This window comes from Macaca nemestrina, chromosome 13 (assembly GCF_043159975.1).
Source record: "Macaca nemestrina isolate mMacNem1 chromosome 13, mMacNem.hap1, whole genome shotgun sequence".
In the NCBI taxonomy this organism is placed as follows: Eukaryota; Metazoa; Chordata; class Mammalia; order Primates; family Cercopithecidae; genus Macaca; species Macaca nemestrina.
The window spans coordinates 32,199,759-32,216,534 of NC_092137.1; the positions used below are offsets into that span (position 1 = coordinate 32,199,759).

The 16,776-nt window shown below is 37.0% G+C and overlaps 1 protein-coding gene across 5 annotated transcripts in view; it reads left to right on the top strand.

Moving 5' to 3' along the window:
• LOC105479905 (spastin) overlaps window positions 1–16,776 on the top strand; it is a 90,413-nt gene extending 73,637 nt beyond the window's left edge. For 4 of the 5 annotated variants that reach the window (XM_071076468.1, XM_071076470.1, XM_071076469.1 and 1 more), the window contains 5 exons: window positions 4,583–4,625; window positions 6,006–6,085; window positions 7,640–7,710; window positions 9,881–9,921; window positions 13,527–16,776. In XM_071076468.1, the coding sequence (XP_070932569.1) occupies window positions 4,583–4,625; window positions 6,006–6,085; window positions 7,640–7,710; window positions 9,881–9,921; window positions 13,527–13,649 (358 nt within the window). In that variant the 3' untranslated portion in view covers window positions 13,650–16,776. The other variant, XM_071076472.1, reaches the window with a different exon arrangement.

Below are 16,776 nucleotides of genomic sequence, written 5' to 3' on the forward strand. Positions count from 1 at the left end.
CAGTACTATCCTCTAGCCTCTTGTTACCAACTACATAAGGATTTTGAGGTCAACTGCTTGATATCAGGAGAATTAGTCTAGTAAAGGTTTAGTTATGGTTTTAGGTAAATTGATCAGTTCTTCTGGGTTGCATTAAATTATCTTTACACTTCAGAATTGATTCTTACCCTCTTTTATTGGGCTTCATGAGAAGATGATCAAAGCAGGGTTCATGGAAAATGTGTTTTCTGTTCTTGTGTGTTTGAGCCAGTTTATTCCCTTCGTACTGGAAGGACGGTTTGGCTCAGCATAAAATTCTTGGGCATCCTTTCCCAAGGAATTTACAATATTGCCCCATTGTTTCTAGGATTGGCTGTAGTAGTATAAAAGTCTGAATCCAAATTGATTTTTTCAAATTTGTAAATTAACTTGATTTTTTTCTCTCTTTACTGGATGGATTACGTGATTATATTGCACCCAGGTAGTGAGCATAGTGTACAGTAGGTAGTTTTTCAACTCACACCTCACTCCTTTCTTCCCCCATGTAGTAGTCCACAGTGTGTATTGTTCCCATGTTTATGTCCATGTGTACTCAATTTTTGGCTCCCACTTACGAGAACATGAGCTATTTGGTTTACTGTTCCTGCGTTAATTGGCTTAGTATTAAGGCCTCCAGCTCCATCCATGTTGCTGCAAAGGACATTATTTCATTCTTTTTTATGGCTGCATAGTATTCCATGGTGTGTATGTACCACATTTTCTTTATCCAGTCCACCATTGATGGACATTTAGATTGATTCTATGTCTGCTGTCGTGAATAGTGCAGCAATAAACATGAAATGCATGTCTTTCTGGTATAATGATCTATTTTCCTTTGAGTACATACCCAGTAATGGGATTGCAGGGTCAAAGGTAGATCTGTTTTATGTTTTTTGAGAAATCTTCAAACTACTTTCTACAATGACTGAACTGTACATTCCCACCAACAGTACATATGCTCCACAGTCTTACCAACATCTGTTATTTTTTTACTTTTTCCCGCAATCTCTAGACAATATGGGATGTTTTTTGCCGTTTTATTAATAGCTATTCTGACTGGTGTGAGATATCTCATTGTGGTTTTGATTTGCATTTTTCTGATGGTTAGTGATGATGAGCATTTTTTCATGTTTGTTGTCCCCTCATATGTCTTTTGAGAAGTGTCTGTTCATTTCCTTTGTACCCATTTTTTAACAGGGTTGTCTGTTTTTAGCTTGTTCAATTGTTTGAATTCCTTATAGATTCTGGATATCAGACCATTGTTGGATGCAATTCTGTAGGTTGTCTGTTTACTCTGTTGATGGTTCTTTTTGCTGTGCAGAAGCTCTTTAGTTTAATTAGGCCCCACTTGTCAATTTTTATTTTTGTTGCAATTGCATTTGGGGACTTAGCCAGTTTTATTCTAGCATTTTTATACTTTGAGATCTTACATTTAAATCTTCAATCCACCTTGAGTTAATTTTTGTATATGGTGAAAAGTAAGGGTCCAGTTTCATTTTTCTACATATGGCTAGCCAGTAATCCCCACACCATTTATTGAGTAAGGAGTCCTTTCCCCATTGCTTGTTTTTGTCAGCTTTATCAAAGATCAGATGGTTACAGGTGTGTGGCTTTATTTCTCAATTTTCTATCCTGTTCCTTTGGCCTGTGGGTCTTATACCAGAATTATGCTGTTTGGGCTGCTGTATAGTTTAGTTTAAAGTCAGGTAATGTGATACTTACAGCTTTGTTCTTTTTGCTTAGGATTTCTTTGTCTATTTGGACTTGTGGTTCTATATGAATTTTAGAATAATTTTTTTCTAATTTTGTGAAAAATAACATTGATAGTTTGATAGAAATAGCATTGAATCTGTAAATTGCTTTGGGCAGTATGGTCGTTTTACGACCAGAGAAATCAGGCAAGAGAAGGAAACAAAAGGCATCCAAATAGGAAAAGAAGTCATCATTCTCTCTTCACTGGCAATATGATTCTATACTTTGAAAACCCTAAAAATTCCATCAAAAGGCTACTAGAACTGATAAATAATTTTACCCCAAGGTTCAGGATACAAAATTGGTGTACAAAAAGTTAGTACCGTTTCTATACGGTAATAATGTCCAGGCTAAGAATCAAATCAAGAACACAATCCCATTTACAATAGCCACAAAGAAAATGAAATACCGGCCGGGCACGGTGGCTCACGCCTGTAATCCCAGTACTTTGGGAGGCTGAGGCAGGTGGATCTCCTGAGGTCGGGAGTTCAAGACCAGCCTGACCAACATGGTGAAACCCTGTCTCTACTAAAAATACAAAAAGTTAGCCAGGCATGGTGGTGGGTGCCTGTAATCCCAGCTACTCAGGAGGCTGAGGAAGGAGAATCGCTTGAAACCAGGAGGCACAGGTTGCAGTGAGCCGAGATCATGCCACTGCACTGCAGCCTGGATGCGACAGAGCAAGAATTCATTTCCAAAATTAAAAAAATAATAATAATAAAAAAAGAAAATGAAATACCTAGGAATACAGCTGATGACAGAGGTGAAAGAACGTGTACAAGGAGAACTGTAAAGCACTGCTAAAATAAATCAGAGATGACACAAATAAATGGAAAAACACTCCATGCTCATGGATTGGAAGAATAAATATCGTTAAAATGGGAAATTTATTTTAAATGGTATCTTAATTTTTTTTCCTAGTTCATTTTTCTGTTTTTTTTTGCACATAAATTATGTGTTATGTTGCATCCTTTTGTTTTCCCTATCTGTAATTTTCTTCTTAATCCTTTTAAACTCTTAGGTCTTTTTGCAATTTTCTTGTTAATCCTTTTAAACTCTTAGGTCTTTTTGTTTTGTTCTGTTTTCCCAAGCCTGTTGCCTTTATTTCTTACTGGGTTAGTATCTAATCTCCTTTGTGCTGTATCTTTTCTAACTCTTCTTTCCTTGGTGGTTTTTTATTCATTACTTTCCTGACCTCTGTTATTCTACTTTTCATCTTCTGTTTTATTTCTTTGAGCATCTATACGTTATTTCCGTAAGCGCTTACATTTCACTGGGCTCTTGTTTCATAGAAAACAATTTTTTGGGGAGGGTGGATCACTTGAGGCCAGGAGTTCGAGACCAGCCTGGCCAACATAGCACAACACTGTCTCTGCTAAAAATATAAAACATTAGCTGGGTGTGGTTACACACACCTGTAATCCCAGCTACTCAGGAGGCTAAGAATCGCTTGAACCCGGGAGGCAGAGGTTGCAGTGAGCCAAGACTGGGGCACTTTACTCCAGCCTAGGGGACAGAGCAAGGCTCTGTCTCAAAAAAAAAAAAAAAAAAAAGAAAACGATTCTTTGGTTGGGCATCATGGTGGGTCACACCTGGAATCCCAGCACTTCGGGAGGCCAGATCACTTGAGGCCAGGAATTCCAGACCAGCCTCACCAACATGGCAAAACTCCATATCTATAAAAAAAACTTAAGGATAAAAAAATAAAAATTCTTTTAAAATTATTTTATTTCATGGAAAGATATTTGGTCATAATTTTAATTTGCTCTATGGCAAAATCTTCTCATGTATGTTCTTCATTTTATCTAGTTTATGTTTGTTGTGTTTTGTTTGCTCTTTTTGGGGGCAGGTTTTTTTTTGTTTGTTTAATGAGCTCTGTCCTGGTTTTTTCTTTTTGCTTATTATTTTTCTTTGAATAAAAGAGTTTTCTTGGAAAACCTAGTTTTGGAAGGATATTGTAGGGGAAGGGATAGGTATCTTGAGTAGTCCATGTATACTCTAAACTAACATGCAGCCTCCCTCACTTACAGTGAAGCCCTACCTAATAATGAAGTATATGTGTGTGTAAATAAGAGATAGGGTTGATTTATTCTTCTACTAAAAAATATTGGTCACTGCAAGACATTGCCTTCCCACCAGACTGTTAGATGCCTTCTTATAAAGATAATTCGTCTTAGAGTTTCTTTGTTCAGTCTCACCTTCCTTGCCATTCCTATGCTATCAGTTAGGGTTTACATGGTCTGCAGAGCCAGGCCTATATGCTTGTTTAAATGTGGAGGGATTGGCTTTATTATAACCCTTTAGAGTGTGCTATCTCTTTTGGGGAGGAAAACTGTATTCTGACAGTCATGTCCATGATCTTCAGCAGCAGATCCTTTGTGTGTCTTCCTTTGTCAGTGTAATTTTCACTGCCCTAGGCAGTTCACCTTTATGTATTTTAGTTCCGCAAATATTACCTAGTTTGTTGATGAAGTGTACGTTTCTGTTTCTATTATCCTTGCTGATTTTAGTTTTTTTCAGATTCAAGAAGATAGGAGATCTACTTATATCAGATATTTTGTTTGTTTTAAAGCATTACTGCTATTAAAAACATATACATACATAAATGATTAATTCTAACAATACCAAATTAAGGATTTTTAAACATTAACTAGAGTTTTAAAAGAGTAACAAAAATATTTTTACATTGATAACTACCAAAATGCATTCCAATGCCTTGAATATTATATTTTAAAAGCTTTTTCCTGTCATTTGCTGCTTCAGCTTTAAATTCAAAATTATATTTCTAAAAGTGCTGGATTTTTTTTTTTAGGCGTTTCATCAAACGGGTATATGTGTCTTTACCAAATGAGGAGGTATGTATCTGTGTTTGAATTTTTTTTTGTTTTAAAGCAGAAACAAGAACTGCCATCTTGACAATATTAAGTCTTCCAATCCATGGTACAGCTAGTTTGGAAAACAGTTTAGTGTTTCTTAAAAAGATATACATAAGCTTACTGTCAGACCCAGCAATTTCACTCCTAGGAATTTACCCAAGAGAAACAAAAATGTATGTCTACACAAAGACTTGTACAAGAATTTTTATAGCAGCAGTATCAATAATAGCCAGCACTACAAATGATCTAAAATGTTCCTTTTGGTGAATAAACAAATGTGGTATATTCATTTAATGGATACTGTTATCCATTATACATGCTGCATACTCACTTCATATATTAAGTTTTATGAATGAAACTCCAAAACATTGTAAATGAAAGAAGCAAGATGATATATGTCGCATATCATATGATTCTGTTTATATGCAGAAAAGGTAAATTTATTTATTTATTTTTATTTATTTATTTTTTTTGAGACAGAGTCTTGCTCTGTTGTTTAGGCTGGAGTGCAGTGGCGTGATCTTGGCTCACTGCAGCCTTCACCTCCCGGGTTCAAGTGATTCTCCTGCCTCAGCCTCCTGAGTAGCTGGGACTACAGGCATGTGCCTGGCTAATTTTTTGTATTTTTAGTAGAGATGGGTTTCACTGTGTTAGCCAGGATGGTCTTGATCTCCTGACCTTGTGATCCGCCTGCCTCAGCCTCCCAAAGTGCTGGGATTACAGGCGTGAGTCACCGCGCCCGGCCAGAAAGTGCAAATTTCTAGAAACATAAAGCAGATCAGTGGGTTGTCAGGGTGAGAGTTGGGAATGAGGATTAACTGCAAACAGGTATGAGTGAACTAAAAAGTGTTCTAAAACTGGATTGTGGTGATGATTAAACAATTATATAAATGTATTAAAACTAATTGAATTATACACTTAAAATGGGTGAAATTCATAGTAGATGAATTCATACCTCTGTAAAACTGGTTTTTTTTTTGCAGCAGAATATTTATTGCTATGTTTTTATCCAGGTGTGGTGGCTCACGCCCATAATGCCAGCATTTTGGGAGGTTGAGGTGAGAGGATCGCTTGAGCCAGGAATTCAAGACCAGCCTGGGTGGCATAGGGAGACCCTGTCTCTACAAATACTTTTTTAGAAATTAACCGGGCATGGTGGCACGTGCCTTTGATCCCACTTACTCGGGAGGCTGAGATGGGAGGATTGCTCAAACCCAGGATGTTGAGGCTATAGTGAGCTATGATTGTGCCCTGCACTGCAGCCTGGGTAACAGAACAAGACCCTGTCTCAAAATAAAAAAAGAATCATTAATTCTGATATTAAATTAGACTGAATGATCATTTTTTAATATTTTGCAGACAAGACTACTTTTGCTTAAAAATCTGTTATGTAAACAAGGAAGTCCATTGACCCAAAAAGAACTAGCACAACTTGCTAGGTGAGTAATTTGGATTTGGTTTATCTCACAGCTTTTATTTATTTTTTTGTAAATAATTATTTTTTTAGTTATTTAAAGTAATCTTAAGTATGAAATGAGTAATTCATTTACAGAAGACTTTTTGTCTCATCCTCTACCTCCTTTGCCTTTTTCTTACGTCTTATTCTTATATATATGTGGAATCTAAATTTCACTTACTGTGTCCTCTGCAAGATATGACCTAAATATCTAATGATGATAGTATATTCTTTTTATAAATTTATTTAAACCTGTAAGTGGTATTAAAGTAATTTAAACATTTACACCCTGGGCAACATGGTGAAACCCCATCTCTATAAAAAATAAAATGAGTCAGGAATGGTGGTACACACCTGTAGTCCCAGCTACTTGGGAGGTTGAGGTGGGAGGATCGCTTCAGCCCAGGCGGTGGAGGTTGAGTGACAGAGTGAGACCCTGTTCAAAAAAAACTTTTAACATTTCATATTGCTCACACTAACACGGATTTTTTATATAAACTTGTTCTTTGCATTATGCTGAATAGTTTTCAGCTATTTCAATAATTTTAATTATTTGATAATTTTAATAATTTTAATTTCAGCTATTTGAATAATCTTAAACTTTATGAACAGTGTGAAGTAGAAACTGAGTATAGGAGATGCGCTCATGAATTTTATTCCCTGAAAAATGTCATAAAGTAATTTAAAGTATTCAACGAGTATGTGAGTATTGAATGATTTTAACAAGAACTCTGAGTTCCCAGATACCTATAACCAAAGAACAAATTACTTGGAAATACCTTCTACTCCAGACCTTTCTGTCTATCCCCATATTTAAAGAAATGTACATTGATTGTCCCTTACCCCATCAAGAGAGTATTCTTTGCCAAGATAAACACTAATTAGAGAAGTAATTGTGTTTATGTGTCAGTTGGCCACAGTAGTTTATAGATGTTACCTTTCCAGGTGACATGTTTACAATTTAATGAAGCCTCTGGAGATAGTATGCCTTAATCTAAAGGAATGGTTCTAATGATTAAAATTTGAGGCATTACAGGGAAACAGCAGTATACTATTTTGTTTATTTTCAGCAAATGGGCCTTTCTGTTCCCTTAAAATCAAACCTCCTAACTATGGGTTTGCTGACAAAGGGAAACTAGTTTTTACCTTCTTATTATATGGAGATTTAAATCTGCAGAGATGAACATAATTTGCTGTTTGGCCAGGTGAGGTGGCTCACGCTTGTAATCCCAGTACTTGGGGAGGCTGTGGCGGGTGGATCACCTGAGGTCAGGAGTTCGAGACCAGCCTGACCAACATGGTGAAACGCCATCTATACTAAATACAAAAAAAAAAAAATTAGCCAGGTGTGGTGGCGCATGCCTATAATCCCAGCTACCTGGGAGGTTGAGGCAGGAGAATCACTTGAACCCAGGAGGTGGAGGTTGCGGTGAGCCAAGATCATGCCATTGCACTCCAGCCTGGGCAACAAGAGCAAAACTCCGTCTCAAAAAAAAAAAGGGGAAATAATTTGCTGTTTCTTCCTTCCCTTCCTCAGAATGACTGATGGATACTCAGGAAGTGACCTAACAGCTTTGGCAAAAGATGCAGCACTGGGTCCTATCCGAGGTAGGTATACAAGAGCTTGAAACATTTAGAACTGTTTATTACACCACCTTAGAAGTTTAAGAAGTCCAAAAAACTCTGCCAAGAGTTTTTTTTTTTTCTTTTGGAGAAAGGGTCTCACTCTGTTGCCCAGGCGGTAGTGCAGTGACACAATCGTGGTTCACTGCAGCCTTGAACCCCCCAGGCTCAGGTGATTCTCCCACCCAGCCTTCCCAGTAGCTGGGACTGCAGGCATGCACCATCATGCCTGGATCATTATTTTATTTTTTTTTCTTTGTAGAGACAGGGTTTCACTTGCCCAAGCTGGTCTTGAACTCCTGGGCTCAAGTGAGCAGCCTGCCTTGGCCTCCCAAAGTGCTGGGATTACAGGCGTGAGCCACCATGCCCTGCCTTAAAATTAAAACCATTCTTAGCTCACAGATCATTCAAAAACAGTCTGTGAGCTAGTGGACTATGACCCCTGTTCTAGGCAAGAGGTTTCACTTCTTGATAGTAAGTAAGCAGCAGAAAACTCAAAAAGAAAACTTTAAACAAAAAAGAATAATGTAAGGAAAATGTTGTTACCTGTTTTCTGGCTCTTTTCATATTGTGACATCATTTGAAATTAATGTGTCTAAAAGAAATTATATAAGAGAAGTTATGTCTTTTGAGGAATTACAGCAAAATATTTATTGCTATGTTTTTATTCAACTTTCTTGGTTGATGCCGAAATACCACGACTGATTCTTTTTAGGTTAGGTTAGGATAAACTCACATAGATATTTTCAGCTACATTTCCACAGCCAGCATGGGTAGTGAATGGTTGATGCTCTCAGATTATTAGCTGTGATGATAAAATAATCATAATAGCTCCATCCCTTTTCTCTCATTCAAGAAAGTACAATTGAATGTAGTTGTATGAGAAAGATGTTATCATAGTGTCCACTGTAATTTGCATTAAAAGCCTACATTATACAAAACCTTTTTGTTTTACTGGTTAAAAATTACCAGTAACACCTCCCGTAGTGAAATAGGGTACTGATTAAGAACTGCTACTTTGCAAAATAAAAAATGTAGCCTTGAGAGTATTTTGAAACTCTGGATAAACAAATTTTCTTGCTGCCGGAGCTTAAATCTTGTTCAAATAGTGGATTCAGAAACAGTAGCTAATGCATAAATCAGTTGTATTTTCTTAGAACATTTTGGCTATTCTAAGGTAGACAAAATTTGGGTTTACAAAAGATTCGCATCCATTAAAGTACAGAAAATGGCCGAGTGCAGTGGCTCACGCCTATAATCCCAGCACTTCGGGAGGCCAAGGTGGGAGGATTGCATGGGCCTAATAGTTTGAGACTAGACTGGGCAACATAGGGAGATCCTGTCTCTACAAAAAAATATAGTAAGTTAACCAGGCCTGTTGGCATGTGCCTGTAATCCCAGCTACTCGGAAGGCTGAAGTAGGAGGACCACTTGAGCCTGGAAGGTCCAGGCAGCAGTAAATCATGGTCATGCCGCTGCACTCCAGCCTGGGTGGGTAGCAGAGTGAGGTGCTGTCTTAAACAGTAAATAAATAGTCCAGGCACGGTGGCTCACACCTGTAATCCCAGCACTTTGGGAGGCCAAGATGGGTGGATCATGAGGTCAGGAGTTCGAGATCAGGCTTGGCCAATATGGTGAAACCACATCTCTACTGAAAGTACAAAAATTAGCCAGGTGTGGTTGTGCGTGCCTGTAATCCCAGCTACTCAGGAGGCTGAGGCAGGAGAATCTCTTGAATCTGGGAGGTTGCATTAAGCCGAGCACTGCAGCCTGGGCAACAAGGCAAGACTCTGTCTCAAAAAAAAAAAAAAAAAGAAAAGAAAAGTACATAAAGTATAGAGTAAAAACAAAAAAGACTAATGCATTTTGTAAAGAACAAGTTGCATTCTTTTAAGTTCCCTTTCAGATTTGTAAACTATTGTTTTTGGCAATATGCAAGAAATTGAACACTTTCCAGTTATTCCTAAGAAGGAATATTCTCCTCTAAGCATTTATAAATTGTATGTGCTCTCAAAGTTAACATGTGTCTCTTTCTTTTAATATAATGATTTGTACTGAATAGATACATTTAGATCATTGTACTTGGTTTTGCCCTTCAACAATTTAAACTGCAAAATCTATATATTTTTAAGTGCCTGACTTTTATATTTTACAGAACTAAAACCAGAACAGGTGAAGAATATGTCTGCCAGTGAGGTATAGTATTTTACAATATTTTCTTTGTTTTGGTCCTCTGTATTGTAGGACATATACATATGAGTGTGTGGGTGTGTATTTTTTTTTTTTCTTTTTTTTTTTTTGAGACTGTCTGGCACAGTATCGGCTCACTGCAACCTCCACCTCCTGGATTCAAGCGATTCTCCTGCCTCAGCCTCCCAAGTAGCTACAGGCATGTACCACCAAGCCCATCTAATTTTTGTGTTTTTAGTAGAGAGGGCATTTCACCATGTTGGCCAGTCTGGTCTCAAACTCCTGACTTCAAGTGATCCAACCAACTCGGCCTCCCAAAGTGCTAGGATTACAGGCTTGAGCCGCTGCATCTGGCTGTTTTTTTTTTTTTTTTTTTTTTTGAGACACAGGGTCTTGCTCTGTTCCCAGGCTGGAGTGCGGTGGTGCAATCATGGCTGACTGTAGCCTTCACCTCTTGATCTCAAGCAGTCCTCTTGTCTCAAACTTGTTGGTAGCTGGGACTACAGGCAAGTGCCACAACACCCCACTAATTTTTAAATTTCCTGTAGAGATGGGGTCTTTCCCTGTTGCCCAGGGTGGCCTCAGACTCTTGGCCTCAAGTAATCCTCCTGCCTCAGCCTCTCAGTGCTTGGGACTAATTTTTTTTAATGGATTTTTCTAGTTGATTAGAAGCTAGAAAAAATGAACTTTGCTTCATTTCAAAATATGGAACCTATGAAATAGTCTCAGTCAAATTTTTTTTGGTAATGGACAAAACATATATACATAGTCATTAAGTCATTTTCTATCAAATCATATTATGTAAAGACCAAACAGAAGAAAACTATGGGACAGGTGTGGTGGCTCATGCCTGTAATCCCATCACTTTGGGAGGCTGAGGTGGGCAGATCACTTGAGGTCAGGAGTTCAAGACCAGCCTGGCCAACGTGGCAAAACCCTGTCTCTATCAAAAATAGAAAAAAATTAGCTGGGCATGGTGGCACGTGCCTATGGTCCTGGCTACTTGGGAGGCTGAGGCAGGAGAATCACTTGAACTTGGGAGGCAGAGGTTGCAGTGAGCCAAGATTGCACCATTGCACTCTAGCCTGGGTGACAGAGTGAGACCCTGTCTCAAAAAAAAAAAAAAAAAAGGAAAAAACAAATTATATGAAGCTTGTGGGGTTTTATACATTATAAAAATAACCTGTAACTATAGGTTAATCCTTTAATAACGTTCTATTTTGTTTTTCAATCTTTTTTTTTTTTTAATTAATTTCTTTTTTTTTGAGAAGGACTCTTGCTCTGTCGCCCAGGCTGGAGTGCAGTGGCACAATCTTGGCTCACTGCAGCCTCCACCTCCCAGGTTCAAGCGATTTTCCTGCCTCAGCCTCCTTCCTGCATAGCTGGGATTACAGGCATGGGCCACCATGCTCGGCTAATTTTTTTTTTTTTTTTTTTTTTTTTGGTATTTTTAGTAGAGATGGGGTTTCACCATGTTGGCCAGGTGGGTCTTGAACTCCTGACCTCAGGTGATACAGACGTGAGCCACCGTGCCTGGCCAGTTTATTACTGTTTCTTAATATGGAAGACCCCCTTATGAGACACTGAAGCATTTCATTTGAAAAAAAAGTTGCATGTAAAATATAAAACTGGGTATACAGAATGATCATAACTATGTGAGCAGACTTTTGAAATCAGGCTTTAATTACAGTTAGCCTTTTCTATCCATGGATTCTGCATTCATGGATTCAACCAACTGCAGATCAAAAATATTTGGGGGAAAAAAAGCATCTGTGTTGAACATGTACACTTTTATTCTTGTTATTATTCCCTTAACAATATAGTACAAAAGCTATTTATATTGCATTTACATTGAATTAAATGTTACAAGTAATCTAGAGATGATTTAAAGTATACAGGAGGATTGCGTAGGTTGTATGCAAATACTGCACCATTTTATATAAGGGACTTTAAGTGTTTGCAGATTTTGCTGTCTATGGGGGAACCAATTTCCCAGAGATACCAAGGGACAGCTGTATATTTGTAACTTATTTTTTTATTTCCCTGATTTTAGCAACTGTTGAGGGGACAGTGAACTTAACATAGATAATGAGTGTATTCAGGAGTACATTTTGGAGGTTTTTTTTTTTTTTCAGGCTTTTAGTCACCTGTCAGATGAGGCATCATACTGGATTTTTTTTTTTTTTTAAGAAAGCTTTTAGTTTTTTTTTGTTTTTTTTTTTTTTTTTGGTGAGACGGAGTCTTGCTCTGTCGCCAGGCTGGAGTGGAAGGCAGTGGTGGGATCTTGGCTCACTGCAACCTCCGCCTACTGGGTTCAAGTGACTCTCCTGCCTCAGCCTCCCGAGTAGCTGGGACTACAGGTGTGTGCCACCACGCCCACCTAATTTTTTTTTTTTTTTTTTTGTATTTTTAGTAGAGATGGAGTTTCACCATGTTGGCCAGGATGGTCTCAATCTCCTGACCTCGGGATCCACCCACCTCAGCCTCCCAAAGTGCTGGGGATTACAGGCATGAGCCACCACGCCCAGCTGAAAGCTTTTGGCTTTCTAACTTATTTTATTTTATTTCATTTATTTTTATTTTTATTTTCATTTTATTTTTTGGGACAGTGTCTTGCTTGGTTGCCCAGGCTGGAGTGCAGTGGTGCAATCATGGCTCACTGCACCTTCCAGCTTCTGGGCTCAAGCAATCCTCCTGCTCAGCCAAGCAGCTGGGATTACAGGCACCCGCCTGGCTAATTTTTGTATGTTTAATGGAGACAGGGTTTCACCATGTTGGCCAGGCTGGTCTCGAACTCCTGACCTCAAATGATCCACCCGCCTCGGCCTCCCAAAGTGCTGGGATTACAGGTGTGAGCCACCATGCTTGGCCGAAATTTTTATTTATTTTTCTATTACCTGGACTCTGTGAACCTATCCATTTTGCCTTTTAAAAATACTTAGGTGTAAATATAGATATTCATTAACTCATTGTTTTAATCTATATTTCCAAAGGCAATTTAAAAGATCAGAAAATAAGACCAAATTCATATAAAAATGCATACTTTAGGCTGGGCACAGTGGCTCACATCTGTAATCCCAGCACTTTTGGAGGCCAAGGCGGGCAGCTCACCTGAGGTTAGGAGTTCAGGACCAACCTGGCCACCATGGCAAAACCCTGTCTCTACTAGTAAATACAAAAATTAGCTGGGCATGGTGGCATGCACCTGTAATCCCAGCTATTCGGGAGGCTGAGACAGAAGAATTGCTTGAACGTGGGAGGCAGAGGTTGCACATCTGAGTGGTGAAATTGTGATTCTTTTTTTATCTTTGTCTATATTTTGTGAACTTTTCTATAATGAGTGTTTTGTTTTTATATTGGAAAAATATTATGCTTTCAAATGTTAATCCTATGAAACTAAACACAAGTAATAAATATATTAGTATAGCATTTATTAAGGTTTCTTGTACATAGAAAATATATTTAAATGGCTGACATGATTTTCTAAGAATACATACTTTTATTTTTTATAACATTAATAAACAGCAGCATCATTACTTTAATCCATCATTTCGTTTACCACTATATACCTGTTCATCATATGTATTGTCATGTGCTTTTTAAAAATCTAGATGAGAAATATTCAATTATCTGACTTCACTGAATCCTTGAAAAAAATAAAACGCAGCGTCAGCCCTCAAACTTTAGAAGCGTACATTCGTTGGAACAAGGACTTCGGAGATACCACCGTTTAAGGAAATACCTTTGTAAACCTGCAGAACATTTTACTTAACAAAAGAGGAAACACAAGATCTTCAATGAACAGTCATCAGCTACAGAAACAGCCTAAGTTTACAGGACTTTTTAGAGTCTTACATATTTGTGCACCAAACTTGAAGATGAACCAGAAAACAAACTTAAACAAAATACACAATGCAAATAGAATTTTTTGTTGTTTAAGGCCTTGCCTTGATGGTCACAGTTATCCCAATGGACACTGTAAGAGCACAACAAAAACTGATTCTGGTCTTCTTTACCAATATAATCATCATGTAAATAATAATTTGTATATTGTGTTGCAGATGAAAGTATTCCAGAGACAGTGAATGGTAGAAGACACAAGAACATGTGGTTGGTTGTCTTCTGATGTTTTTTCTTAAAATAGTAATTTCTCTTACTTTTCTTTCCTACTGTTGTCTTAACTACGGGTGATTGGAATGCCAAACACTCTTTATTTTCTTTTTTCTTTTTATAAATTCAGTGTGCCAAATTAAACCTTTTTCTTAAGTAACTGTAATAGCAAAAAGTTTATTTTGAGAGTTTCTTCTTCATAAATCTACAGACGTTAAACAATTGTTGTGTTCTTTTTACCTTTTATTTTTCTATTACCTTGCTACCAAACAGTTTAGATAGCAATATAATAGCAACAAAGCAAATCTGGTAGAACAGAGAAGGTTTGAAGGTTTGAGTTACTCTGTCATATAACATGTAGATCAGTCCTCATGTGACCTGCAGTATTTTTTTTTCCTAATGTATTTGTCAGAAATCTATTGTAGACTGTTAACTTCTTCCTGATGGAATTTATTTTCTGCAAGAATTACTCTGATATTTAAGAGAGCCAATTTTAACTGCTGTGAAAATGTTTCCAGTGCAAGAGAAGGGAAATACTAGGAACGTATAAGACATTTCTAATTTATTGCTTATTACTTTCTTAATGTTTACAGGATAATTATAAGCAAGTGGAACTACCATCTTTTATTCTTAATAATAAAAATCCCTTCAATGAAACTTTAAAAAAACTGAATTTTTATACATGGCATACATTTTTCTAGGTTCCTTCTGCTTGCTTTATTAACTCAAAAGTTCTAGTTCTAGTCTGTTGATCTGCCTTTTGTTCTCTCAAAATGTACAGTAATTCTGTTTCTTGTTTGTATAAATATGCCTGGATTTTCATTATAAAAATGTCATTGTAGGGAGTAGAGACTCATATCATGGCCTTTTAAATATTGTAATAAAGGCAAATAGATATTTGCCCTTAGTTTACTGGTTAAAAGTTTGTTTACAGAACTTTTCTCTGGTGCTTAAATGATGCTATGTAAAATGTCATGGGTGGAAAGAATATTTGTAATAGTAACAAAAATTTTTCATTTAGGAAAGATTTCTTAGCTTTTGAAATAATACGTTAAGATAAAAAACTTGCCCCTACTAGGTAAGAACTTTATAATGAAGACATATTCTTCTTAAATTTACTCTTGCTCTTGTTAAAGATTTGTTTGAATACAGAAGATGCATGAATCTGGTTTTTCTTTTTTGAGACGGAGTTTTGCTCTTGTTGCCCAGGCTGGAGTGTAATGGCGCAATCTCAACTAACTGCAACCTCCGCCTCCCGGGTTCAAGCAATTCTCCTGCCTCAGCCTCCCAAGTAGCTGGAATTACAGGCATGTGCCACCACCCCAGCTAATTTTGTATTTTTAGTAGAGACGGGGTTTCTCCATGTTGGTCAGGCTGGTCTTGCACTCCTGACCTCAGGTGATCCGCCCACCTTGGCCTCCCAAAGTGCTGGGATTACAGGCATGAGCCACCATGCCCGGCCAGAAGAGGCATGATTTTTTAGGATCATATGCTGCTCGTAGCCATAAAGTAAATCATGTCTCTTCTAATCATGATTTTGGAACTCCCTGAATAATAAAAATGAGAGCTGAGATAAATAGGGGAAAAAAATTTGTTTTAAGCCAGAGCTATGCGTATTTTAGGTGATGCATAGTATCCTCTTAAGGTCTCAAACTTACAACATCAATTACAAAATATTGATAATGAAAGGTAGTAATGAAATATATGTGATTAAAAGAATTGAGAAGTTCTAAATTAAGACATTTCAGTTAAGCTCATAAAATTTCATTGTTTTCATTTAAAAGGGGATTAACGTTATTGATACTTGGATAACTGGCAAATCATATTAAAGGACTATGTGGTTCCAGCTCAACTTTTAATATATTATCTCCTTTAAAATTATCATGATTATAATTCTATTGGGAAAGACTTTTAGGTAACAAAGATTTCAAATGTTAAAAGAGATAAAAGTCTTAAACATTGAGTCAGAAAATCATTGCTGTATAGAAATTGCTTTCCTGATCAAGTCTGAACTTCAGCTAGTGCTAGAGAATTATTTTCTATGACTTAACTCTAACCAAGTTTTATTTTAAGCTATTTCTTTGATAGAAGGGCCATGAAAATAGAGTAATGATATAGTAGGAGATAAGGGATTGGTGTGGTCTTTTTTCAATAAAGATAGAAGTTGTTGAAGTTTTCTGAATTAATAATGACTTAGATTGTGACCTTTTAGATTGGGTGTTGAGCTCTGTGTTATATTACTTCCTAAAAGATAATGCTTAAACATTAAGCATTGGTGTGCTCTTCATGTTAATATGGCAGAGTTTTGTAAACTAAATTAAAACTTACTGATATATTGGACTTTGAGCCAAGGGAAGAATGAGTACTATCTTTCCAGGTATCTTAAGGGTAAAAGCTTATTCTAAGATAGTCTGTCCATTGAGAATATTAGATTTCTGACTTGCAAATATGTTTGTACTCCAGAAGAATTAGAGGAAAAGCAGATACTAGAATTCTAATTTAAGTACATACACAGCAGTCTTTGTTTATAGTGTAGAATTCTTTATATTTTGTACAAAAACTAATTCTTTTGGTAAAAATGAACCATTTACAGTTCGGTTTTGGACTCTGAGTCAAAGGATTTTCCTTTAAATGCTTGTCTCAATTTTAGTCTGGTCTTTTGTACTTTTCTTCAGAAGAAATGAATTAAAGGGTACAGTTGCATAAAGTGGGTTTTTATCCTAATGTATTGGAAATAAATGATAAACTTTA